General features: G+C 46.9%; 1 protein-coding gene and 2 long non-coding RNA genes across 4 annotated transcripts in view; 2 read left to right on the plus strand and 1 right to left on the minus strand.

Moving 5' to 3' along the window:
* LOC308567757 overlaps positions 1–27,247 on the plus strand; it is a 319,467-nt gene that overhangs the window by 42,671 nt on the left and 249,549 nt on the right. The window lies entirely within an intron of this gene.
* On the minus strand, positions 180–4,793 carry PPM1M (protein phosphatase, Mg2+/Mn2+ dependent 1M). The gene is made up of 10 exons (XM_081159324.1): positions 4,502–4,793; positions 3,745–3,868; positions 3,365–3,619; positions 2,800–2,912; positions 2,371–2,455; positions 2,157–2,275; positions 1,927–1,990; positions 1,593–1,700; positions 1,376–1,524; positions 180–1,037 (listed from the first exon to the last, which is right to left on the minus strand). Exons 1-10 carry the CDS (start codon positions 4,723–4,725, stop codon positions 893–895), a joined length of 1,386 nt encoding a protein of 461 aa, XP_081015450.1. The 5' UTR covers positions 4,726–4,793; the 3' UTR covers positions 180–892.
* LOC308567599 lies at positions 4,553–12,478 on the plus strand. Its single transcript, XR_014000346.1, has 3 exons — positions 4,553–4,632; positions 8,018–8,199; positions 10,116–12,478. It is a non-coding gene; the product is annotated as an uncharacterized lncRNA (long non-coding RNA).

Consider the following 27,247-nt stretch of genomic DNA (forward strand, 5'->3'; position numbering starts at 1 on the left):
TCCTTTCACTGGGGCTCACCCCAAGCTGGGAACTAGGGGGCCACAGAGAAAAAAACAGTGCTGACTAGATGCAAGCTGTAAGGTAGAGCTAAGACCGATTCTTTGGAAGGTAAAAGTGTGAAAGGTATACTGTATGTAATGCCAACCTGTAGAGCAATTCATGATTCACAAGGGTTTTTCTGCATAAAAACATTTAATCATAGGGAAGTGATGGGGAGCCACAAAACAAAGGCATTATTGGGGCATCAGCCTAGGGTGGGCTGGGGCCTGGAAGGAACAATCTGGATGCAAGGCTAGAGGCAGGAGCAGTAATTGGAGAGAACTCCCCACAGCCCACTTGGGTCCTTGCCCCTTTTTGTTCAACTTCAGCCCCAGGGCCTGCTTCAGGATGGCTGTTCAGCAGATTCAAGGCTGCCCACAACTTCCCATAAGGCTCCCTGCATGGGCTTTGAGGGTTGTTAAGTAGATACCCTGACATTCATGGATTGGAGACTTGGATCCAAATACAGGCTATCAGCCCCTGCCAGCATCCCTGGCTAATTCCCTTAGTCCAGCTGTCCCCACCTGGGAATAATATATCGGGCTGTTAAGGATCCTGTCTGAAGAGCCTCCTGTGGGTGCTGCAAGTTGTAAAATGCCTGCCACAGGAATGTTACTGATAGCACTATTTCCTTGCCTGCCAAAGTGGGACTTGGAGAACTAGGTTGTCGGCACTCTTCAGCTCCTGACTGCCTGGTATAAATAAATGCTCCCATTGAAATGGGTTGGGGTGGGGGGCAAGTCCTGGGCTGTGTCTGGGGGCAGGGCAGGCAGGTCTGCTATTGACCACAGTGGAGGGATTCCCAGACTGCAACCTGACCCTGAGTAGTTTTGGGATGCAGTGTCTGAATCCTCAGTGGCCATTGCTCCCTTGGCCCTGGGTGTACAAAGGGATCACGAACACGGAGACGTCGTCGTAGGACACCTGCCCTTCCTCTGTGGGACTGCCGTCCTTCCCCTGTGTGCTGTGTATCAACATTTGGGCCAGCTCCGAGAACCTGTGGGGAACATCCTGCAGATATACTCCAAGGCCAAAGCAAAGAGGCAAGAGAACTCACTGCACTGGGCTAGACACTTGGAGACCCAAGCGATGCAGTCCAACTGTGGGACCAGGCAAGTCACAAATATGGGAGGGCCCACAGATTGGGCCACAATAGTCTAGACCCAGAGACTTATGGGACCCACAGTCATCTCCACTCCATGGCATCTTGAGACCACACTAATCCTGACCACCTGCCCTGAGCCGGGCTCATCATCAGCATTGTCTTCTCAGCCATAACTACTTGGTGTTGCTGCTGGCACCCAGGCCCAGGTAGGTCCCCAGCAGTTACAGTACCTGTGTGGATCCTCTCGATTGCCAGAGAGGAAGCTCCGAACTAGCCATGCCACCTGCTCATTGGACAGGACATCCCAGAGCCCATCAGTTGCCATAACAACCACATCCTCCTCCTGCAGCTGCAACTGCTCCACATCCAGCACTGTCACCTGCAAATCAAGCCTGATGATACCTCAGCGTTCCCTTCTCAGCTCCCACCAGCCTCACTGCCTCTCACCTGTGGCACAGAGAGTAAGAAGGGCTTGAGCTGAATGTTTGTGTCCAGGACTCTGAGCTGATGGTCTCCCAGGCCCCGGGAGACGGCCAGTGTTCCCAGTAACCGAGCCTGGGGACAAGGGAGATGTGAGGTGACACAGCAAACAGCCCCAGCAAATGCACGAGTAAAGCATAGAGCTGGACTGGGGCCCTCAGGCACTCTGGGTTGAGGAAGAAACATCCTGTGGCCTTGGAGCAGACCCTAAGACACCAGCCACAACCATAAGGCACAAAGGAGCTCCCACCTCTGCAGGGAACAACTGAAGAGGGATTCTTGGAGAGGGCTGTTCACTGACCTGCCTACCCTGTCCTTGGATCAGTGGGTACTTGAGATCCGACTTCTCCACGCACTTGTAGCTCCTACCAGGAGGAGATCCAGTGTCAACCCAGGCCCTACTTCCCACCTCATTTCCCTTCAACACAAGGCCCACCCTGCCCAGGTGGAAGGGGACTGCCCCAGGCCACACAGCTGGGCTTGGACCCCTTGGTTCTCCCCACCCTGTCCCTCCACCCCCACCTTGCTCACCAGCCGTTCATGTGGTAATCCCTGAACAAAACCTTCTGCCCCAAGTCATCCCCCTTCAGTCGCCGAGGGAACTCCAGTCGGGTGAACTCACCAGCCAGAAGCTCAGGGTAGACAAAGGCCTGGGGTAGGGAGGACAAGCTCAGATCAGGCTCTCTCTGGTGGCCCTGCACCCAGGAGTTGGGGCTCCACAGCCTCCTCTGCCAAGGGCACCTACCAGCTGCTGGATCCGTTGTCGCTCAGTCTCTGGAGTGAACTCAGAGCTCAGAGGCCGTACCTCATCTCTTCGCACCAAGATGGCCCTGGATGGGATTGGGGAGGAGATAAGAGAGGTCTGTGGTGGAGCCTCCAACCTCACCCATCACCTCCCTCCTGCTGGCCCTTCCTCCAACCACCAGGGGCCAGCTCTGCCCATGTCAATTCCTGTTCAAAGCCTTCCATGACTGCCTACAGGGTAGAGGCTCTGCCCCATTGGCCTGTGCCCTCCCTGGCATCTGCTGTCCACTCATGCTCCATACACGCCAGATATACAAATAGCTAGTCAAGCCTCCCCATTTCCATCCCTCCACTTCCAGCCCCCTTTCACTGTCCCCACTGCCTCTGGTGGCTGCTTGCCCACCTGCTTCACTCTCCAGAGCTCACTCACCTGCTATCTCCAGCATTGGCCACATACAGCTTCCCTTGCAGGGACACAGCCACCAGGGCTGTGCAGCCACCCACTTGGCCTGAGGCCTCCAGCTCCCGCCCGATCACCTCATCCTGGGGCAAACAGAGGCCACTTTAGCTGCTGCTGGTACTGCCACCATATTACTCTGTTCCCAATGCTCACCCTGCAGTTCACTTCCCCACCAACAAGCCTGGCAGTCCCAGCCCAAAGTCTAGCTATGACTCCAGGATCCCTGTGGTCAGATCTGGACGTATCGCTTGGGAGGGAGGGAAGTCCTACTCAAATGAGTGAGGAAGGGAAACCAGCTCCTGCACCAAGGAGCAACAGGGTGTGCAAAGAGATGATGCAGGTAAAAGCACACAGCATGTAGTAGGCACTGGATAAATGGTTATGATGACGACGATGGCTACTGGATTGTTGAAACCAACCCAATCTTGCCTTCCCAATTCAAACATCGAAGGTGACCACCACAACCCAGAGTCCCTCAGGTCCCTGGGGACAAAACCTTCACTGCTTCTCCAGTCAAAAAGCACATTTAACTTACACATTCCTGGAAGGCGCTCTCCAGAGCCCCAATCACCAAGTCTTCTGTCCTAATGCCCTTTTCCTCTACAAACTGGGGATCACTGGGGGAGACACAGTGGCCACTGAGGTGCATGGGGGGCTGAGTGGCCACCATGCCCTCTGCTATGGCCTCCAGCTGCCGGCGCAGGCAGGAGTGCAGGGTGTTGGCAGCCAGGATGGCTGCAGCTGGACCTCCGTGCCCATCAAACAGTGCCCAGTAATGACCGGTCAGGAACTGTACAGGAAAGGATTGCCGTCAGGTTCTTCCTGGCTTCTCCAGTTGATCCCTGGCCCAGCCTGAAGTCCTAGCTCCAGTCCTGGCCCCAGCCTGTAAGAGGGGCTCAACCCAGTTGCACTCACCTCCTCTGGGCACAAGGTCAGCCACTCCTGGTCCTCTACAGGCCCCAACTCACATCTTTGGATGCACAGCTTCCCACAGGCAGCCTGATCCTCATTGAACTCAGATTTCTCTGCATTGATGATCCTGAGGCCAGGAAGTGATCAGTAACCCTTCAGGGACACACCCAGCGTGGGCACAGAGACCAGAGCTGGTGCACAGAGGGAGAAGCCCTCCTTCTGGGGCAATAGCCCCCATGCTGTCCCTTATATCTGGACAAAGATGGTATAAGTTGCCTAACTGTTCAGTGACCTCCTGGCTAAGGCAAAACTCAGGGCCCAGCCCCTCTGGAGCCTGCCTGCTGACCTGGGCTGGGAGGTAAGGGCAGGGCTCCCCCCATCTCAGGGAGAATCCCTGTCCCATGCTGCATAGGCCATAACCCAGGGTGAGGGGGTGGTGGCGGTGGCGGTGTGTGTGTGTGAGGAGGGGTATCTCCAAAGCCCAAAATGCTGGCACTCCAGTGCCCCTATGTCATGTCGGGAGCCCCAGAGGTGCAGGTCCTTCCCAACTCGTAATCCTCTCCGAGGGAGGTTGGAGTACCCGAAGAAAAGGCAGGTGGGGCGGGAAGACTGGCAAGAGCCCAAAGGCGAGGACCAGAAGGAGCTACCCACAGGCTGGGGGAAGGGGTCACTCACTCAGTCTAGCTCGGCACAGGCCCCCAGGCTGGCTCGGCAGGGGTCGGGGGTCGGGAGCCCGGGGCTGGGGGGGGGGGGCACTCACTCTGCGTAGCCCGCGTTCCAGGGCAGCACGCGGCCCCGCGCGGGGCTGCGCACCGGCCGGGCTTCCGGGCGGCGCGGGGCGTCGTTCGGGCCGAGGCAGGAGGCCGAGCCGCGCAGGAAGCGGGGCCGCCGGTAGGGCACGGGGCTGGCGCGCGGCCTGGGGGACCCCGGCGCGGGCAGCGGGCCGCCGGGCAGGAAGCGGCGCCGGAACCAGCCCGCGGACATGGCGCGGCGGCGGCGGGGGCTGCCCGCGCGGCGCCGGCCGGAGGGCTGTGCGGGACACCACCCGGCCGCCGGCCCCTGGGAGGAGGAAGCGGGCCCGGGGGCGGGCGGGCCGGGCCGGGGAGGGGCGGGGCGGAGCGGGGCGGCGACTCCCCCAAACCCCAGCCTCGCGGCGGAGCCCGTGCGCCGCCTGGCGCCGTCGGGCGCGGGAAGCCTCGTGAGGAGCCTTCGCGGCGAGCGCTGTCCCCCGCCCCACCGTGCAGGCCGGAAAGTCGGGGCCTGCGGGGGGCAGTCGCTTCCCCGCGTCACACAGGCACCCGAGCAGACTGTTCACGCGCACGCGGGGGCCCCGGCCTTGGAGGAAATGCCCCTCCGCCCTCGGGGCGGCCTCGGGCGGTGGCACCGGAGCGCGCCCTGGGCCTCCAGGCTGGGCCGGGTCCGGGCAGAGCCCCGGCCGCCTCCTGCTGGGCCCGGCCTTGCGCAAGGGTCAGGTGGGAACAGGGTTTCCTTAGAGTTGCTGGGCCGGCACATTGCGTAAGAGGCTCAGAGCACCATGTTCCCCTTAGGCGGCCTGCGGGCCTCACCCATGCAGCGTGGCCCCCTGCACCCCAGGATGGCCTTGCTCATCCTGAGACACCACTCCCTCCCTCAGGCCGGTCTCCCAAAGGCTGCCCCTCCAGGATCTCCTCCCTGGACAGCCAGCAGAGCCCGCAGTAGAGTGTGAGTGACCCATGGACAATAGGAACCTAAAAGGCTCCAACTGGTCAGGTCAGAGTTCAGACTTGGGACTAAAAAGAGTGGAAGACTTTCATCCGGACTGGAGGCAGATGTTGCAGTCTCTGAGCCCCTGGCTGGCTGTCACTATAGGGCCAGAGGCAGTGTCCCCCTTCACATCTACATGTTAACAGAGTGCTTTGTCACCCTCTGTCACTTAAGCCCAATACCCTGGGCAGGACTGTTATTTCCATCTCATTAGGTGGGCTGTGAGGCCCACACAGGGGGAAGTATCCTGCAGCCCAGGGCTGTGCTGTTTCCATTATGACTCAAAACCACCCCCCCAGGGGATTTCTCTTCCCCTTTCATTCTCCAGGAGGGCAGGGTACTCAAAGCCCCTGAAGCCTCCAGCCCAGGGCCCCCAGGGAGGGCCACGGGAGGAATCCTTACCTTCACTTCTGCTCCTAAACCCAGCACGTGCTCACTAGGCCTTCCTCCAGGTTGGCCAGCCCTGCCCCATTGGGAGTTCCCCCTACCCACAAAGGAAGATTCCTGGGGCAGGAAGCTGTGCCCAACACCTCCTCCCTCAGAGGATTCAGTTCCAGAGAGCCTGGGGGCTAATTTACTGAACCTACTGTGTGTGCCAGGCCCCGTGCTGGGTGCAGGAGCACTAATGGATAAGAGCTCCCCAGCACTGATGGTGGAAGTCCTGGTGGATGGTGCTTGATCCAGCTGGCAAGGGGGTAGAGGCAAGGACATCTGAGCTCTGCCCTGTCATTGGACAGAATTGGACCAGGGACCCAGGGTACGGCAGATTTAAATCAGTCTGTGGGGTTACCCCATCCCCACCAGCCAATGGCTAAGAGGCTTTTAAAGTCTAAATTTAGAGGAAATAACAAAAACGTAGTCTATTCCCCCAGCCCACTGTCATGGACTCCCCTCGGTGGGATGAAGGTCCTGTTCTTTAAGGTGTCACTTGTGCTTTGTTGCCCAACTTAGCCATTTTAAGTTTTCAAAGCCATGTGGAGCTCTATGGCAATCCCATTCTCCCTGTTCTAAGGTATCCTAAGTGTTTCTTCAGTGTCACCCAGGATCCTCTGGATCCCTAGTGTCCTATGAGCCTCTGTTCTTGCCTGGATCCCAAGCCCGACTCCCTTGGTTTACTCCCTCATTTTGATGAAGCACATCTTCTAACAACTTTCTAAGAAAGGAAGGCTGGAAGATAATTTCCTGGGTCTTTGCAAATCTGAAAATGTTTATATTCTTCTCTTGCTTTTGATTGATATTTTGGCTCAGAATTCTGACTGCTCTGTTTATTGTTTCTTGCCTGTTGGCTGCTGCTGAAATTCAGTGTCCTTATTCTCAGACCTTTGGATTGGCTTGTCTTTGCCTTTTTCTCTCTCTAGAAGCTTTCTGGTTCTTCTGTCTCTGGTGTCTGAAATTGTAGATGAGGGGCTTTTGGGGGTGTGTCTGCATTTCCTGGGCTGGTCCTCCCTGGAGGCCATGCAACTCCTCATTCCCCAGTGACACTCTTCTCTGAACACCCTTCTCCGACTGCTTGAATGCACTCAAGCGCGCCCTCTCCTGGCAAGAGGCCTCTTCTTAGCTAACTCAGCCAGCATGTGAGGGGTTGGAGGGTGCCAGAGAAGCAAGATTAGGAAAAAGAAAAAACATTTTATGCTACGCCCTCCCCCCCCCAATGAAAATAACTTTTGTTGAGTCCCATGTGTGTCCTTAACAAAATTTAATTTTTAAAATTTAATACTTTTAAATGACTCAAAATTTAAAAGTTGTGATAGTGTATTTAGCAACAACTTTTCCTCACAACCCCATCCCATGGCCACTCAGTTTCCCTTTCTGGAGACATCCAATATTACTGCTTTCTTGTGGATTCTTCCAGAGATGTCAGGGGTATTCTGTGAAAATTCAAGTAAAAAAATGACACTACATATAAGACAAGACATAATAAGTGCTGGTGAGGCTTCGGAGAGAAGGAAACCGTGGTGCACTGTTGGTGGGAATGTAAATTGGTGCAGCCTCTATGAAAAACAGGATGGAGTTTCCTCAAAAGATTAAGGGGATTAGAGTTTTAGCAGAGAGGTGGAAAGAAGTGGTTGGATTTGGGAGGGCCATAGGAAGTGAAACAGGGCTGGAGAAGTTAAATAACTTGACCAAAGTCACATAGTGACTGCTTAAGTTTATAGTAATTAAAATGACATAAAATTAAACATTGCACTTTCTCAGTGGCATCAGCCACATTATGAGTGCTCAGTAGACACACATGGCTACCTTACTGAACAGGCAGGTTAGAGAACATTTCCACTGTCGCAGAAAGTGCTGTTGGACAGCCCTCAGAAGCCAGGTCTCCTGAAATTCTTTGCCGAATGTGCAAGTAGATTCCCTACTCAGTCTGGAGTCTCTGAGTGTTTGGGGGCTGAGGACAGCAACTCTAGATTGTGCTTGACCTGGAGGTGCTCCCCGGAGCAGCACTATTATTCCTGCCCCTTTACTACAATACAAAGTAGTGACTGAGAAGTAGGAAGCCATCGTCACTAATGTGCTCACTTGGATTTGACCACAGGGCCACCGGGGCTGCATGGAGACTCAGAGGGGCCAAGCATGGACTGTTCTTCATGTATGACTTCAGGAAGCACTCAGGGATTTGCCCAGCTTCTGAAAATATTGGCACGCAGCATACACATTTGATGGCTGGAATCACCGATATCAGAATTAAATGTCAGAAGAAAAATAAAGTTACTTTTGGTGAGTACATGTTATCTGCAAGGAAATAAAATGGAGAGTGCAGCAACTGAAGTTCAGTCTTCCATCTCAGAGGTTAATTACCTCGAATCCCACTCAAATCAGTGGCAGGACCTGAATATAATAAAATGGATTCATTTTCCCCATTTATCCCCTCTAGTTCTGGTGGTGGTGTAAAGAAATATTTTAAAAATGAGCACTTGTTTACATTTCCTCTGCTAATTTACAATTTTTGTGGTGTCTTTTGGAACAGTCCTTTTGTTCCAAGATAGTGGCTTCCCCCTCACCTTAGTTCAGAGCCAGGCTAGTAAGTCCATGGCACAGGTCTTTGCCCTCTCCCTTGCAGACATCATCAATCAATCATGGAACTCTTTCCCCCGACTCCAGACATGGCCTTAGAATTCTTCTCTGCCCAGCAATCTAAGCCAGGGGAGAGAATTGGTCAGAAACTTAGTTGCTATCCTTGGATTAGGGACAGGCATTTTTATCTGAAGTGAAGCAAGATAAAATTCAGTTCTCAGAACAGCAAGAGAAAATTGTAAAAAGAGGAACATTCCTGCTGTTTGGGGGGCTATTAAGGAGGAATGGTTTACCCTAGTCAAACTGGCAGTGGTTAAGTGGTGGGAGGGGCATCACAGAGATGAACAGGAACCCTCAGCATGATGATGACGGTGTTTCTCAGCCCTTCCATTAGGCTTTTTTTGTTGAACTGATGAGACCTTGGGTTGTCCCTCAGCCAAATTTGGCAGAAAGCATGTTGTGTCTCAGACCTGGTTCTGACTCCATTGAGTGTCCCACTCAAACAAGCAAACTAACAGGTGGAATGAAAGACTCCTGGAACTTGGGGAGATGAAGAGAGCATGGGTTAGTGCATGAATAAATGAACACAACCTGACATTCCCTAAAGTGGGCTCCATGGAACCATTCTCTAAGCGTTAACAGAAACTGTAGGTTGAAAGGGTTCTGCTGTCAATCGTGCTTTGGAAATGTTGGGTTAAACAAGGTAAAACAAACTCCTTTAATACAGGACTTCTTTGTAGGTCAGCCTGTTATGTGGTTCTCTAAAAGAGTGGCTCAGTGTGCTGCATATTTCACACTTAACGATCACAGGATATTTTTCCTTTTTTAATCTAGAAAATGTCTTGTAAAATTAGTATTCTGAGAAACACATTTTGGGAAACACCATGCTGCTCCAAACTCCTCATTTTACAGGTTATGAGAAATGAGTTCCGAAGAGGTTAGCACGACTTTCTCAAGGTCTCGTAGGAAGGTGGTGAGGCTGGGATCCAAGCTTGTCTGAGGCCAGTGCTTGGGCCTTACTGGAGTTGTGTCACTTACTGGAGTTGGAAGCACAGGGCATGCCATCCTTTCACAAGAGACCTGGGTTAGTGCTGTCCCTTCCAGGCAGACCGTTTAGTATATAATAAGCAGGGCTGGCTGAAGCGAAATCTTAGGAACCTGCTGCCTGGTCCACCTGGTTTGTGGTTTATCACCGGCAGAGGGTCCAGGTGAGAAGTCTTCGTTGTCCTTGCTAGTGTCATATGAACATCGAGTGCCATTGTTTTCTTTTCTGAATAACAGTGTACAACCTCTTCAGTTGATCCCAAACTTTTCCATGGGTCCTGGCTATTCGACTTCTTGGCAACAAAGAGTATCTTAAATTGTGAGTCCCATGAAGGCTCAGAGATGATTTGGGGCATCCTCTTGGGCCTAATTAAATCATTGCAGACGCTTATTTACACTCTATGCAAGTGTTGTGGGATCCCCTCAGAAGAATCCCTTACCTAGGCCTCAAGACCCCCGTCAATACTGTGTAATGGCTTTTTCATTTCTTGGGTAACTGCTCAAATTAATGAACTGTAGTTAGTTTCTAACATTCATTTTGTGGGGTCCTTTAAGTTTTCTGTTTCTTTTCTCAGAAATGGGCCCCGCATCTATTTTCTCAAAGTAAGAAAATTCTTAATGTTTGCAAACCCTCTGCTGAACACTCCTTGATTTAAAAAAATCACTTTGGCTTCGGCCTGCGGGCCAGGCCCCACAGGCCGCGTGGGAGCCCCGGACCACGGCCAGCAGGAGCGAGCGTCTCCCCAGATGGGGCGGGAGGAAGTACATGGAGGACGTCGCTCGAATCGCGGCGGAGCCCGAGCCAGCAGCTGAAGCAAAGCCCTGGCCTCCGCAGCGTCCACGCCGGCTCTGCCTGGTGGAAAAGGCCCAGCGGTGGTGGCCCAAGAGGCTCGTGACCCTCCCCCAGGTGCCGGGTGCTCGGCAGCCGGTGCTTGGTGGCATTTTTGTGAGACCCGCACGGCGCGCGGGGAGGCAGCACAGTTTGCCCGGGAGCACTTCCGAGGCTTCATCAAGAAGCAGAAGGGATTCACCTCGCCAGGGCCAGCGAAGGTTTGCGCTGCCATCCGCAAGGGCGTCCTGGCCTGACACCTGGCCCTGTGGAGGAAACTGGCTATGATTTCTTCGGTGGTGAAATCGTGGTGTCACCTGGACGGGACACAAGCTTCTGATCCCCAGAAGCACAAGCGTGTTATCTTGGGGAGTGATGGACTCTGGAATATGATTCCACCCCAAGATGCTATCTCAGTGTGCCGGGACCAATAGGGGGAAAAATACATGATGGCCTAGCATGGACAGTCCTGTGCCAAAATGCCGCTGGAGGCAGCGTAGGCTTGGAGCAGGTAACACCAGGGCCATAGTGACTGCATCTCTCCAGGAGTGACAGTCGGGGAAAGTTCACCACGGAGAAGCTCTGTCTGAACCTGACTGATAGCCCTTCCTATAATAGTCAAGACAGCAGCCAGAGGACTCCTTCCCCAAGTTCCACACCACCAGTCAAGTCATTGGAGGAGGACCCCCGGTCAGGGCCGAACTCTAAGGACCAAATACCTTGTTCGCAGTGATGCCTTCTCAGAGAATTATGTAGAAGTTCCAGCTGAGATAGCTCGAGGGAATGTCCAGGCTGCAGCCATACCCTCAAGAGATCCAGAGCCACTTGCAGAAAATTGCACTGAGGCCCTGACGTTAAGGATACATGATTCTTTGAATAATAGCCTGTCAGTTGGCTTTGTGCCTCCCAATTCAACAAATACCATCATGGACCAAAAAAATCTAAAGATGTTCAACTCCAGGTCCAATGAAGGCCCAAGAAGGTGAAAGAACCCCTCCAGCAAACTTGAAAAGGACATTAGAAGAATCCAACTCTGGCCCCCTTCTGAAGAAACATAGACGAAATGGTTTAAGTCGAAGGAGCAGTGCTCAGCCTGCAAGCCTCCCCACAGCCTCGCAGAGAAAGAACTTAAACTGACATGCGACGCAGACTCAGGGGCCAGGAGAAAACTGGAAATCCTTTCCTTCACCAGCACAGAAAAACTGTCTGTGGTTGCTGAATCGTATCTGGAAAGTGGCCTCTTTCCACATTTAAGATATAAGGCTTTTTGAGGATGGTGCTGCAGTTGAACTTTTTTTAAAGGGACAAAATAAAAATAGTATACAGTTTGACTTTTTGGAAGTACATTTTAACCCTGGCCTTGTACTTGCTTGTATTATAAATGTGAATTTTGTAGATGTTAGGGTACAGGTTGCTGTAAAATGTATGTAAATTTGTATTCTTCACACAAACTCAGTCTCTTACTCTGATTCACAGGAAATATAACAGCAGGGCTACAGATTTTTAAAAAATCCAAAGAACCTATTAGATTTTAGAAATACATTCAAGCTTGTAAAAATGCTTAATTAAGTCACTGGTGATGAAACCAAACAATTTTTTAAAGTAAATTATTAAGCAAACTGGAAAAGTGATCTATTTTCATAGTGACCTGTGTTCCATTTAATGTTTCTTAGAGACAGCTATTGTCTTTTAAAAATTATTTTTTATTTCTAATTTCATAATTCAGAACTAAATTTTTCATAGAAGCAGAAGTGGCTTGGTATTAGTCTTCTTGTCCTAGTTAAAATACTCACTATCTCTTATTTCAGTAGCATTTTTCTAAAAAATTAATCATCAGATATACTCACTAAATCTTTGGAACAGAAGGAGGTGTGTTTCCCAAAAAGATGCCCTTCTCAATTATCCCCGACATTCAGTGGCATTATTATGTCTTAAAGTAGTTACCCTCTTCTAGTGTTTGCATAAAATATGTGAGTTTTTTCTTGCTATTTCAACAACGGATGGTGCTGCTAATTCCCAATATTTCTTAAATTATTTTATATATTGTACAGTTTTCATTGATTATAGGGATATATGTTTGTTGATCTAATAAATCAGTGAATTGTTCATGAAAAAAAAAATTACCCATGCTTGTTATACTTATTCTTAGGCATACTCCTGTTCATATTAGAGGGAAGCTTTTACTTTGTATCCCCCAAACGGCCTAAGAGAATTGCATTTAGGATAGCACCACAGCCTCTCAATTTCTTTCTGGGGAAAAGCACTAAAAGGCATCATTCTGTCCCTCTCCTTGGGGAGTAGTATGCCCTGGGACCCAGGGATGTTAGACTACTGAAGGACCCAAACTTCCCCAGAGAATGGGAGTAGTGTGGGGACACCCGGACATGGCTTAGCCTGGCTTTTGGCCCGCAGTGATGAGAGAGTGACGTCATTTTTGCTGGTTGCTGATCCTTTGTGTCTGCAGTTTCTGTCTTGATGTGATCAGATGGGCTTGAAGTACTGTTTAGACCAGAGAGGGAAGCAGCCCAAGCCTGGTTGACTTCAGGACAATGCAGTTGGCCTTGCTCACACCATTCCATTCTCTAGGCTTTGACAGAAATTGTTGGCTCTCATCCGTTTCATAGATCCGATGGCATTTTGTTCTCTTGTTCTATGTATTATGGCTGTGTAACAAGTTACCGCAATGCACAGTGAGTTATGCCCATGGATTCTGTGGGTCAGGAAATCAGAAAGGGCACAGTGGGGATGGCATATCAGTGTCACAGGAGGTCAGGGACTCAGTTGGGAAGACTGAGAGTTTGGTGGTGATGCAATGGCAGGGGGCTGGATTCTTCTGAAGGTTCATTCTTACACATATCTGGCGCCTGGACTAGGGTGACTCAGAGTCATCCGGCCTCTCCATGCAGAGTGGCTACCTCACGTCATGGTGGCCTCAGGGTAGTTAGACTTGGGGTGAAAGCTGCCCCACCTGTCATGACCCAGCCTCCAAAGCCATTTGCATCAACTCTGCTCTTCCATATTGGCCGAAGCACCTGAAGCCCTGCCTGGTTTCCAGGTTGGAGAGTCATATAGTAGTAAAGCCTATTGCAGCCATTTTTGGCAAAGACAATATTCCGCCTCTCTCAGGAGTCCAGTGTGAGGAAGGCCAGGCTAAAGAAGAGATGCCAGCCTCCAAGGTATGGCCTAGACCAGTGCCCGTGCTATCCATTGTTGCTCCGAGTTTCCTGGAGTGGTGTTCCTTCTGTCATAGGGAGATCTCCACAGGGAGTTGGGAGTCTTAAGCCAGTTGGCACACTAGTTAGCACGTAACACTTTCCTAAATGCTAACTTACTGAGGCAGCTGTAGCATCTAGAGGGCCTTTATATAAATTAAAGATGCCCTCTGGATATGGGGGAGGGGCAAGCAGAGGACAGCCCCTCCTGCCTTGAATGAGCCCCTTTTTCAGGGCACATATTGCACAACCAAATGTAGCAGTCCTGGTAACTATGATTGTTGTCAATGGTTTTATCATTAAAAAAAAATCAAAGCATTTAGGCGTGTCCATGCCTAGGGCCCTCCTGGTTGCCTTCTCCAGTGTTCATTCCTAGCTGCCCTGTCTCCAGGACCCATGCTCTTGCCTTTTCTAAAGCTCCCACTTTTCCCCAGAAACATGATGCTCTCTGCAGCAGTTCATGAGCAGGGGCAATTTCCAGGAGCACTGATGGCTTAACTGGACTAAATATGCATTAAAAATATTTCTGAACAGCTTTAAAACTTCTAACTTCCAATGTAATGCATATGTGTTATAAAATTTAAGCAAGTAATATAGAAAGGTGAAAAAAGATGGTGACTCAGAACTGTCTTTATGTGTGGGGAATTTTAGCGATATGGTGGACCTACATGAAAGTAGGGTAGAGGGGTGTGTGAGAGAGACGGGGTGTGTGTGTGTGTGTGAAGAGTTGCCAAGTAAACTATAGGACTCTCAGTTAAATTAGAATTTCAGATAAATAATGAGTTTCTTTTTAGTATAAGTATGTCCCAAATATGTTTATCTGAAATTCTAATTTAACTGGAATAAATGTATTTTATTTGCTAACTCTGGCAACCTTGTCTGCGTGATGTGTGAGTGGGGAGTGTATGGGGGATGTGTGATGTGTGTGTGTACATGGTGTGGTGGTGGTGTGTATGTGCACATGTGTATTATGTGTGTGGGGTACAGTTTGGGGTGGTGGATGGGAGGGTTGGTCAGAAGAAAAAAAGAGATAGCAAACCTGAAGGTGGTTTAAAAAACAGTTTCCCCAAATTGGCCTTGTAACATACAGATTTTTGTTTTGGTACTTTTAATACTTTATTGTAATTTATTGGTTTACAGTCCAGATCCCCACTAGACAGAGAGAGTCAAGGGTTGAGTCTTGTTTATCTTGGACATGTAATGTAGTAGCGCACAGATTTGGGTGCTCTCAGGCTTCAGAGCAGTTAGTGTCTTAGTCTGTTTGGGCTGCTATAACAAAATATCACCACTGGCAGGGCATATGAACAACAGAAACTTATTTCCCATAGTTCTGGAGGCTGAAAGCCCAAGATCAAGGTGCCGGCATGGCTGGGTTCCAGTGAGAGGCTCTTCCTCCTTCATAGCTGGTGCCTTTTCACAGGGTGGAAGAGGGAGCTCTGCGGGACCTCTTTTATGATGGTATTAATCCCTCTCATGAGGCTCCACCCACATGTCCTAATAACACCCCAAGACCCCACCTCCTAATACCATCACCTTGGGGGTTAGGATTTCAACATAAGAATTTTGGGAGGATACGAACATTCAGACCACAGCAATTAGGGGTTTAATTCCAGTGTGTCAGTCTCCCTGAATATCGGCCATGAAGCCACTGCTTGTATTGAATACTCCGTCTTCAGTATGTGACAGAGTAGCCTTGGTTTCCCAATGTTGGGCCATCAGAGTCACCTGGAAAGTTTGTTTAAAATACAGATTCCCCGGCCCCACCCCTCCAAGAAGCTCAGGAAGCCTGGCATTAGAGGGAATGATGTACAGGAATTGGATGGATAGTAAGCATTTATGTTTAATTATCTCCTCTTATAAAAGGGAGAATCAGACCTCTGAGTCATGCTATGGATACTGGCGCTCGCTTGTGTGTGTGCATGCAAATCACACACATGCATGGGCAATGCAAAGTGGGACAAGTGAACCTTGGTTCATTGATACTTTATAAAGATTTTTCCTCTATGAATTTATGTTGGTGCTACTGTTAATAAATCACTTGTCTTGAGCAAATGTAAAGTTTTAAGGATCATTCTGCAGTGAACTGTGCCCAAAATGTCTGTAAGGAAGTCCAGGTTTTATTTCCCAGCAGCAGAACCCCACCTCTGCTTTCCAGAGCGAACTAGCAACTTTTGCCAACGAAATTATTTCTGTACTGACATTAGGCACAGAGAGCTCTACTTCCAAAAGTAGAGTGGATGCTTCCAAAAGTGGAATGAGTGCTTCCAAAAGTAAAAATAAAAATTTACAAAGAAAGAAGCCATGGGGTGGAAGAGAAGTAGTGGTTGATTCTTTGAGCTCAAAGTTCCTGAGGTTAAAAGTGCTTGTAGAGCCCTAGTCGGTTTGGCGCAGTGGTTAGAGCGTCAGCTGGTGAACTGAAGGGCCCCGGTTTTGATTCTGGTCAAGGGCACATACCTCGGTTGCAGGCTTGATCCCGGCCCCGGTTGGGGCGTGTGCAGGAGAAAACCAATCGATGTGTCTCTCTCACACTCATATTCCCCACTCCCCCTTCCACTCTCTCTGAAAAGCAATGGAAAAAATATCCTTGGGTGAAGATTAAAAAAAAAAAAAAAAAGCTCGTAGGTTTTTCTCTGTGGCTTTCCCTCCAAAAAGACCAATTCAAAACAACAGCATTGTGGTTACCCAGAAGAAAGTCAACTCTGTGAGTATAGTAAAACCATTGAATTGTATACTTTAATTGGGTGGATTGTACGGTATGTGAATTATATTTCAACAAAGCTATTATAAATAAATAAAATTTCGAGAGGCCCCAAATTATATAAACACTAAGCTTTCTGAGAATCAAGTCGTTTTCCTAGAAATTAACAGTCAGATGATAAATTTTAGAGCAGTTTATATGCTCTAAAGCAGTTTATAATTTTAGAGCAGGAATATGACCTATTCCAGGCTTTCCCAGGAAGATTTTGTAACCAAAGTACATGATAAAATTTTAAAAAGGCAACAAGATGAATGGTACTATATAAAATACTAAAAAGGTAGATTTTTAAAAAGAAAACATTAATGGTGAAGACATGTCATATTGTTCAGTATCATCTTTCTTTTGTTATCCACATTTAATTTATGAGATGCTGCCCATTTGGGCTTGGTGGGTGGGGGGGGCAGGGTGGCTGAGGTTGAGAAATATTGGCCAGTTGGCTTCTGTTAATTTTTCATAAGTCTTATTAACTGAAATCTGTAATTTGAACACAGCGTTCTTTGCAATGCTCCAGTTTCTCGGAGTTCAATCAATTTCTTACTCATGTAACAGCAGTGGAAGCCATTGAAAAAGAGACTGGGACTACAGAAAGCTACATGTTCCCTTTCACAGGGTCCCAAATAGGGAATTCGATGCCTCCTTCACAAAACCTCATCTACTAACACTGCACATCTGAGTGGCTTAGAGGAGGGAAGTGAAATATATTTTTAAATGAGAGAAAAAAAGTCAGAAACCATTGTTAGACGAGCAATAAAAAAAAAATAAAGATCGCAACAGCCCCTGATGAAAGACAAATTATGTTATTCACACTGATCACTTTTCTCCCCTTTTTCGAATGACTTCTTATCCTTTGATACTACAATCAGCTAACTTGCACAGCATAAATATTTGATCTTGGTAGAATGCTTTTCACAACTACTCTTTGCTACAGCCAGACATTCTTGCTTTTTGCTTCCATCTTTCCTTGATTAAAGCGAGGAGGCAAATAGTAGGTGTGCAAAGAGCATAGAAATCATTGACCAAGTGAGGGAAAGCTCCAGGGGGTAAAGCTTAGTCAGGAAGGAAGTCCAAAACCGTATCTCCTAGGGGCCACATTCAGCGTGTCCTCTATAGGTTTGCTTTGTGTTTGCTTGCTGGAGACAATCAGGACACCGTGGAATTCATTTTGTCATCAGATCAGTCTTTTGCTCTTATTATTGAAGCAAGTTGTATAAGAAGAGGGGCTGGATTTTCAAACAGTCCTTATGCTTGTCAAAAATTCAGGTCGAATAGAGTGTCTGGGACAGAGCAAGCATTCAGTTGCCTTGTGGTACATCCCGAGTGCAAATTCTCAGAAAAGGGTGCCTCTGTGAGAACTTGGAAGCCAGCAGTCCCAGTAACTTGGGTTTGAGAAGATGGTCTGGTCATGGAGATCTGGGTGGGGCATTGAGCCTTCACTACACCCAGTGACTTGAGTTCTCCTTTCTAAGGTCAACAAGTCTGGTCCAGCTTCAGTAAGAGATAACCTTCCAGATCCTTGTAGACAATGTCTTATCTCTGGCTCTCTGTTGCACTCTTCTCCAGGTTAACTTTAAAAAAAATTTTTTTTAAGTTAAATTTATTGGGATGACATTGGTTAATAAGATTACTATAGGTTTTAAGTGTACAATTTTATGATACATCATATTGTATATTACAATACGTATATTGCATTATGTGCCTACTACCCAGATTTATTAGCAAAGATATATGCACCCTTATGTTCATTGCAGCATTATTTACGGTGACCAAAAAATGAAAACACCGAAGTGTCCTTCAGTAGAATATCATGGTAAGTGAAATAAGTGAGATAGAAAAAGTTAAGGACCATATAAAAGTTAAGGGATATAAAACTGAAAGCAACAAATGAACAAACAAGAAAAACAAGCAAAAACTAACAGACACAAGTTAACTTTGTTTTAGCCAATGCACATATGACATGGTTGAAAGACTCACAGTTCCTTTCATCATTTGCCCTTGGAGTTTGTATTCCAGACTGAAGTCTTGGCTTTTGCTTGGGTCTGTGTGTGATCTGGCAATGGGGGAGAAGGGTGCAGAGAGGGGTGGCACATCCCTTTCTACAAAGCAGGGAAGGCAGCGCTTCTTACCTTGTAGGGTTTTGGGAGGAAGACATGAGTGATGCTAGGACTTAGAACCATGCCTGGCCCAGCACTATCACTCAGAGCATGGTCATTACTATCATAATTCTTTTTAGGAGAGTAATTTGAAATCAATCGTCGTAGCTGCTGGCCTTCCCCTTGGCCCGGAAGCCTTGTTATTTTGTTTTACTGGTTTTGGTCCATTGCCTTGCTCTGATCTTGGGTTTCTGAAACACGAGTGCACTTGTGGCTCAGTATTAGTGTTGTCACTTGCCTTGGGAGATTTACTTGAGCTCTCTGAGCCTCAGTTAACTCCTGGAAAAATGGCTTCTTCCTCACAGAGTTGTGGGGTCAAAGGAGATGACCCGTAGAGGGGCTGGCACACAGCAGCTTGAACCATGGTAAAGGATTGCTATCATTTTCCCTCCCTTCAGTTCTTCTGCCTTGCTTCTGTTCTTCACTTGCTCTGCTTATCCTCATTTGTCTCAAGTCTCAGCTCAGATCTTCTTTGATCACCCCATCTGAATGAGATTTTTCTCTTGTGGTCAAACCACATTTTTGACTGTAGTGATTTATCTGCATTATGTACATAGTTATTATCTTTCTTCTCTACCAGACTGTTAAGATGCACGAGGACAGGGACTTTGCTTTGTTTTCTGCTGTATATCTAGTGCCTTGCACAGAGTACACACTCCACATAGTTATTGAATGAAGACATGATCATTGTCACCATGATGATGGAGAAGGCCATAGCAGGTCTAAAGTGAGTTTTCCATCACTGGAATTTTCAGACACAGCATGATCAGCCTTCAATGGCTTTGATTAGACTCCCAAGTGTTACAATCTGTGTTTCTGTGACCACAGGGCCGAATCGATGCTCATGCAATGGTGTCCACTGCACAGTGTCTTTTGCATGTAAACAGGATTTTGACATTCTGTTTCCACATCCTAAGTCTCCTCTCCTACCATCACACTCTCTCTGAGCTTCATCCTTACCCCTTTCCACCCATCCACCAGCTTTCTTACTAAAAATACTAACATTTGTTCAGCACTTATCACGTGCTAACCACCCGCACAGTGCTTTAAATGTGTTATCTTCCAAATCCTCACTATCACCCTTTGTGATCAAATCATGAATATTCCTAGTTTACAGAATTCCTAGTTAGTTTATTCCAACATCATTCAAGACCATGGATCTTGAAGAGAGAGAGCAGGAAGCCAGGAGAAAGCAAATATGGGCAAGAATGGAAGATAGGAGAACCCCAAAACTGACAGTTGAGATGAAACTCATCCGAAACCAGCCAAGAAAGTATAAGTCACCAATCCCAAATTCAAGATCTCAACCTGCTTCAGGAGCCCACTACCCTGAGGGAGCAGGGTCAAAGACAAGCAGAGAGCTGCCAGTGCAGACAGTGGACACTCGAAGGCATCCTCCCTAAGTACCATGCGACATGGAGATCTCCCTGGTTTCCTACTGGGGCACCTTCCTACAACTAGGGCCCCACAGCATATCCTGCGCATGGTTTGCCAGTGAAAATGGGGGTGGGGGATGCCCATTATGGTGAAGTCAGGTAGAGGATATGAACAGATTCTGCGTGTGTGTGTGTGTGTGTGTATGTGTGTGTAGGGGTGGGGGGTCCAGCAGTAAAGGCATTGCAGATACAAAACACATTTTTAAAGGCATCTTCACCAGGACTGTTCTTTGAAAATGGGACAGAAACCTCTCAAATGTCAAGAGATAGGGTTTTTGCCAAGGCAACAGAATGCTGAGGACTGCAAGGAAAGATTCTTATTACAAAAAGGTGCTAAATTCTGGAGTAGGGTTTAAATATACCTGATGTATTTCTGACTTAGTGTGTGTGTGGGAGGCTCTGCCTCTCTCCCTATTGCTGTTATTATCTCGTGGGCCTACAGTTTAATTTTTCCTACTATGGGGTTCCGTAGTCATTTTTCCAATCCTCCAGCTCCCTCTGGGAAGTAGTTTATGGCAAAGCACTCAACCGCCAATAAAAGCTGCCCCCGAGTTGCTGACTATTAGTAGTGAGTTCCTGGCCAGGGCAGATCATCAAGTTTAATCACACGTTAATCATTTGCCAGGATGGCATGGAGCAAGCTTTAGATATTCCCGAGGCTGAGTCTGTACAGCACAGATATGTTTGTTAGAGAAGCACGTCTACTGAAAGCCTTTTTCCTATTGCATGCGGGAGCTGAAGAAAGAGGGAAGCGTGGTTGCATTTCAGGCTGCCTCGTGTGATCTCTCTTCATTGATTTGCTCTTCCCAGCTGCTGGTATATCTTCTTTTTTTTTTTTTAATCGTCACCCAAGGATATGTTTTTATTGATTTTTAGAGAGAGAGAGAAACATCAATATGAGAGAAACATCGATTGGCTGCCTCCTGTATGCGCCCTGACCAGGATCCAACACACAACCTAGGTTTGCGCCCTGACCGGAAATCAAACCCACAGTCTTTTGGTGCATGAATGATGCTGTTACCAACTGAGCCATCCAGCCAGGGTGCTGCTGATATATCTTTAATGCTGTATTTGATATGCTTTGTCTCTCCACCTCTCCATCTGTTCTCCATGTGTTTTGCTGGTGGCTTCTTCTGAATATTTTATAATCAAGTATTTGCCAGGATAAATGAATTCAGTAAAGTAGCAGGATACAAAATAAATATCCAGAAATCAGTTGCATTTTTATACACCAATAATGAACTATCAGAAAGGGAAACTGAGAAAACAATCCCATTTACAGTTGCATCAAAAAAATATAAAATACCTAGGAATATATTTAACCAAGGATGTAAAAGACCTGTATTTGGAAGATTACAAGACACTAAAGAAAGAAATGGAAGAAGATACAAATACCATGTTCATAGATAGGAAGAATTAACATCATTAAAACATCCATACTACCTAAAGCAATCTATAGATTCAACACACTTCCTATCAAGATACCAATGGTGTATGTTACAAAACTAGAACAAATATTCCAAAAATGTATATGGAACCACAAAAGACTCCGAATAGCCACAGCAATCTTGGGAAAGAAGAACAAAGTTGGAGGAATCATGCTACCTGATATCAACCTACACTACAAGGCCATAGTAATCAAAACAGCATGGTACCATCATAAAAACAGACATATAGATCAATGGAACAGAATAGAGAGCTCAAAAATAAACCTGTCCCTCAATTAATGATTGAGAAAAGAGGCAAGAACATACAATGGGGTAAAGAGTCTATTCAATAAATGATGTTGGGAAAATTGGACAGATACGTTTAAAAAAATGAAATTAGGCTACCTTCTTATACCATACATAAGAATAAACTCAAAATGGATTAGACTTAAATGTAAGACTTGAAACCATAAAAGTCCTAGAAAAAAACATAGGCAGTACAATCTCGGACATTTCTCATATCAATATTTTTTCTGATTTGTCTCCTCCAGCAAGGGAAATAAAAGAAAAACTAAATAAATGGGACTACATCAAACTAAAAAGTTTTTGCACAGCAAAGGAAACCATCAACAAAATGAAAAGACAACCCACTCAATGGGAGAATATATTCGCCAATGATACATGTGATACATCCAAAATTCATAAAGAACTCATACAACTCAACACCAAGAAAACAAACAATCCAATTAAAAAGTGGGCAAAAGCCCGGCCGGGAATGGCTCAGCGGTTGAGCATCGACCTAGGATCCAGGGGATTGGGGTTCGATTCCCGGTCAGGGCACATGCCCGGGTTGTGGGCTCGATCCCCAGTGGGGGCCGTGCAGGAGGCAACCGATCAATGACTCTCTCATCATTGATGTTTCTCTCTCTCTCTCTCCCTTTCCTTTCCTCTCTGAAATCAATAAAGATATATTTAAGAAAAAAAAAAAAAAGTGGGCAAAAGACCTGGATAGGCACTTCTCCAAAGAGGACATACAGATGGTCAATAGACATATGAAAAGATGCTCAATGCCATTAATAAAAAAATGCAAATTAAAACCATAATGAAATACCACTTCACACCTGTCAGACTGGCTATCATCAATAAATCAACAAGTGTTGGTGAGGATATTAAGAAAAGGGAACCCTTGTGCACTGTTGGTGAAAATGCAGATTGGTATAGCCACTGTAGAAAATAGTAAGGAGTTACCTCAAAAAATTAAAAATGGAGGTGCCTTATGACCCAGTGATTCCACTTTTGGGAATATGTCTGAAGAAACCTGACACACTAATTTGAAAGGATATATGCACCCCTATGTTCATGGCAGGATTATTTACAACAGCCAAGATTTGGAAGAAGCCCAAGTACCTATCACTAGATGAGTGGATAAAAAAAGCTGTGGGACATTTACGCAATGGAATACTAGTTGGCTGTAAAAAAGAAGGAAATCTTACCTTTTATGACAGTGTGGATGGACTCGGGAGAATATTATGCTAAGTGAAATAAGCCAGTCAGAGAAAGACAGATACCATATGATTTTACTTAGATGTGGAATCTAATGAACAAAACAAACAAAATAGAAACAGACTCATAGATTCAGAGGACAGACTGACAGCTGTCAGAGCGGAAGGGGGTGGGGTTGAAGGGATGAGTGAAAAAGGTGAAGGGATTAAGCAATCCCCCCCCAAAACCCTTATAGACGCAGACAACAGTATGGCGATTACCAGAGGGAAAGGGGGGTGGGAGGAGACAGAAGAGGGTAAAGGGGGGATAAATGGTGACGGAAGGAGACTTGACTTGGATGGTGAACACAATACAATATACAGGTGATGTGTTATAGAATTGTACACTTGAAACCTATATAACTTTATTAACCAATGTCACACAATAAATTCAATTAAAAAACACAACTATTAAAAATTAAAAAAAGAAACCCATCAACTGGGGGGAAAAAAGGATTTTCCAGTACCACAGGAGGTCGTTGGGAATCCTATCAGTGAAGTTGCTTTCTCTGGATATATCAGTTCATCAAGCAGTGCTGAGCTCTTAGGAGCAAGTCAAGGTCATGTTTCTTCTGCTCAAGCCTTCCAGGGGTGTCCCATCTCATTTGCTGGAAATTAGAGGGCATGACAAAGGCACAGAAAGCCTTGCATTTTCTGGCTTTGGGCCAGCTCTCAGATTTTATCTTCTCAAAAATGCCCCTTGCTTACTTCGCTCCTGCCATATCGGCCTCCTTGCTATTTCTATTACAGGGGTACCTCAGTGTTCGAATGTAACCCGTTCTGGAAGACCTTTTGAGTTCTGAAACATTCGGAAACCAAGAGATCCACAGCTGACAGATAGGCCTCAGGATCTTGCCCTCAGCAGAAGCTGTGTGGCATGTTCGACTTCCGAGGTGTGTTCGAAAACTGAAGCATTTCCTTCTGGGTTTATGGCGTTTGTAAACCGAAATGCTCACCAATGGAGACGTTCAAAAACCGAGGTACCACTGTAGTTTCATGTTACTAAATAATAAAGTACTCACCACCACCCCTCCTGGCCAGCCCCGCCCTTTTATCATTACTTCACGGTTTTGTAGGTCAGAAGTATGGGAAGGCTCAGTCATGTTTCCTGCTTAGGTGAACATCAGCTGTCTGCGGTACTGGACTCTTGTCTGGGGGTCTGGGAAAAAACCTGCTCCCAGATTTATTCAGGTTCTTGGTAGAACTCAGTTCCTTGCAGTTGTAGGACTGAGACCCTTGTTTCCTTGCTGGCTGTCAGATGAGGGCTACTCTCAGCCCCTGGAGACCATATTCTTTGCTACGTGGTCTTCCCCACCTCTAAGCCCACAGGGTGCATGGATCCTAATCATGTTCAAATCTCTCCGAGTTCCCCTTCTGCAGCCAGCCAGAGAAAACTTTTGCTTTTAAAGAACTCATGTGATTAGGTTAGGCTCACCTGGATAATCTTCCTATTTAGAGGTCAACTGATTAGTCATCTTAATCACAACAGCAAAATTCCTTTAACGTCCATAATCATGGGAGTGACTCGGAAGAGGAGGGCGTTCTTGGGGCCCTTCTTAGAATTCTGTCTCCCACACTATTCCTCAAACATGCTCTCATCAGTCTTACCTCAGGACCTTTGAACTTGCGGTTCCCTCTGTCTGGGACTCCTCCCCAGATAGTCACATGGTTTACGCAATTGACATATTATATACTTACATGTTTGTTTGTTTGTTTATCTCTGTTTCTTCACTGGAATAGAGGCTCCCTGAAGATGGGGGCATTGCCTGCCATATTCATGACTGCAGCCTCAGCTCCTAAAATAACTCCTAGCATACAGCAGATGCTTGGCATCAGCGGTTTTCAACCAGTGTGCTGAAAGAATTTTTAAAACATGCAATACCTGATTATTTAGTCAGGGGCGCTGACCTCTTTCCCCTTAGATTGTCAAATTAAAAAAATGACAACAGCCAGCACAGCAATAGCCATCTGGTGTGAATGAACCAAAATTACACCTATTTTTTTTTTTTGTCAGCTAGGCCAAAAATATAATATATTTTTTGGTATGCTGCAGAATTAGTAATTAGTTTCTGAAATGAAAATGGTTGAAAATCACTGCTCTGCGTGTATAAATAAATGCACGCATAAGTGAATCTGTAGCTTTCCCCACCTCTCTTCTTCTCTTCCTTCTCTCTCCCACTAGAATGTCTCTGAATTTTAGAATTCCCATAAAATGATCATTATAAATGGGTTTTCCCTTTCTCAGTACAAGCATGAGCGATGAGCGATGGAAGCAGTCAGGAACCTCTGCTTTTTCACCTGATCTAAATAAGCATGGGTCTAAAGAGGAAGGCTCTTTTATCTTTGTCAGTCTTTTTTTGTTTGTTAATCCTCACTGGAGGATATTTTTTCCATTGATTTTTAGAGAGAGTGGAAGGGAATGTGGGGGGGGGAGGGAGAGGAACATTGATTTGAGAGACATAGATATTGATTAATTGCCCCCCCCTCCCCCCCAGCATGTGCCCTGACCTGGGTGGGGATCCAACCTGCAACTCAGGTAAGTGCCCCTGACTGGAAATCAAACCTGAGACCCTTCGGTGCATGGACTGACGCTCTAACCACTGTGCCACCGGCCAGGGCTGTTGGTCAGTCTTTCTTACCTTTGACACGTTTGTCTCTTTTTTGCCTGGTGTGTACCTCATGCATTCCCATCTTCATGCCTCAGCTCAGGGTTGGAAAGACCTTGAAGATGTTTGATTGTAATTTCCCATTCCATGAGTGACTCTTCTAAATTGGAATGTTCTCCCTCTCCTTGTCAAGAATATTCCCCACTTTTAAAGGCCCAGGTCAGGATTCAGGGGTTCTGTGGCATTCTTAGATCGGTATAGTCCATAGGGAGATCTTCCTCTTTTGAATTAATTTACTATCTGAATTAAGGCACAAGGGCTGGATTAGTTGCACTGGCCTGTTTTCTGGTTTGTACAGTCATTTTTATTTATTTATTTTTAATCCTCGCCTGAGGATATTTTTTTTCCATTGCTTTTCAGAGAATTTGGAAGGGGGAGGGAGACAGACAGATAGACACACACACACACACACACACACACACACACACACACACACACACAGAAACATCTATGTGAGAGAGAGACATCGATTGGTTGCCTCCCGCACACACCCTGACTGAGGCTGGGATCGAGCTTGCAACTGAGGTATGTGCCCTTGGCCCAAATGGAACCCAGGACCCTTTAGTCTGAAGGTCGATGCTCTAACCAGTGAGCCAAACTGTCTAGGGCTGTACAGTCATTTTTAAACATTAGCCTTCATTTAAAGGAGATGGCAGTAAAAAACCTGGAATTCTCATTTCTCTTAAAAATAGAAACAGCAGAGTTTCCATGTTATGGTGGGAAGTCATGGCCTAAGGCCTGAATGATAGATTAATCTGTACCTTGAACAAGCTCTATCCATTCTTTTTGTGCATCTAGAATAACATACTTAAATGATCTCTTCTCCAGACCTCCAAAGATCGCAGGGCGGGGCGACGCCAACAGTCCTCATTATCATCGTTTACCCGCAAACCCCTGTAAACCGTTTATGTTAGTTGTTAACTATCCTGCACCCACCAATATGAAAGAACCACGTATTTCTCCATTTACTGCTCACGCAGCCCTAGCGACTTCCCCGCTCTGCTCTCTCCGCCTCCTTAATCTGCCACCAATGGATCTCCTGTATCTTGTTTTACCTCTTTCCCTTTGATGCTAATGTATAAAATAAACTGCAAAACTGCCGCTATTCCCAGAGTGTTATCTCAGTGCCTTGAGACTTTGCTTCCCGGCCTAGCCCCCAAGTCCCTGGCTTATAATAAACTCTAAGCCTTTCTTCAGGTTTGAAATTTCTTTCCTGCACATTTATCGTGGTGACTGTGAAGGGCCTCCAAAGAAGCCCACCCGGGATGACTCTGCTAGGCACCAGCGGCCCTGTCCCCCGCGGCTCGGCTTGGCATCAGGTGAACTTGGCCAGGTTCTCCTTGGCATTCCGGACCTCCGTGTTTTGTTGAAGGTGGTGACTTTATTTGAGCGGTTCTTAGGAAGTCCTCGAGGTGGCACTAAAGGATAAGGAGAGGAGGAAAGGGCGGCTGGATTTTTTTTTTTTTTGGTTTGTTTTTTTTATAATTCGATCTTTGAATTGCGATCGTACTCCAACCTTTGCTTAATGTACAAAACATCAGGTCCTGCTGACTCCAGACAGTGAGGTTGTTTCTCTTACCACAGCTCTGCAAGGTGATAAGGGGAGATGTACTATAAGTGCCAACTAGTTGGAACAACGATTACCTTTGAACTCTAATGAGGTACCAGACAAGAAAGGCAGTTGATTT

The sequence above is a fragment of the Miniopterus schreibersii genome (genome assembly GCF_964146895.1).
Source record: "Miniopterus schreibersii genome assembly, chromosome: 15".
In the NCBI taxonomy this organism is placed as follows: domain Eukaryota; kingdom Metazoa; phylum Chordata; class Mammalia; order Chiroptera; family Miniopteridae; genus Miniopterus; species Miniopterus schreibersii.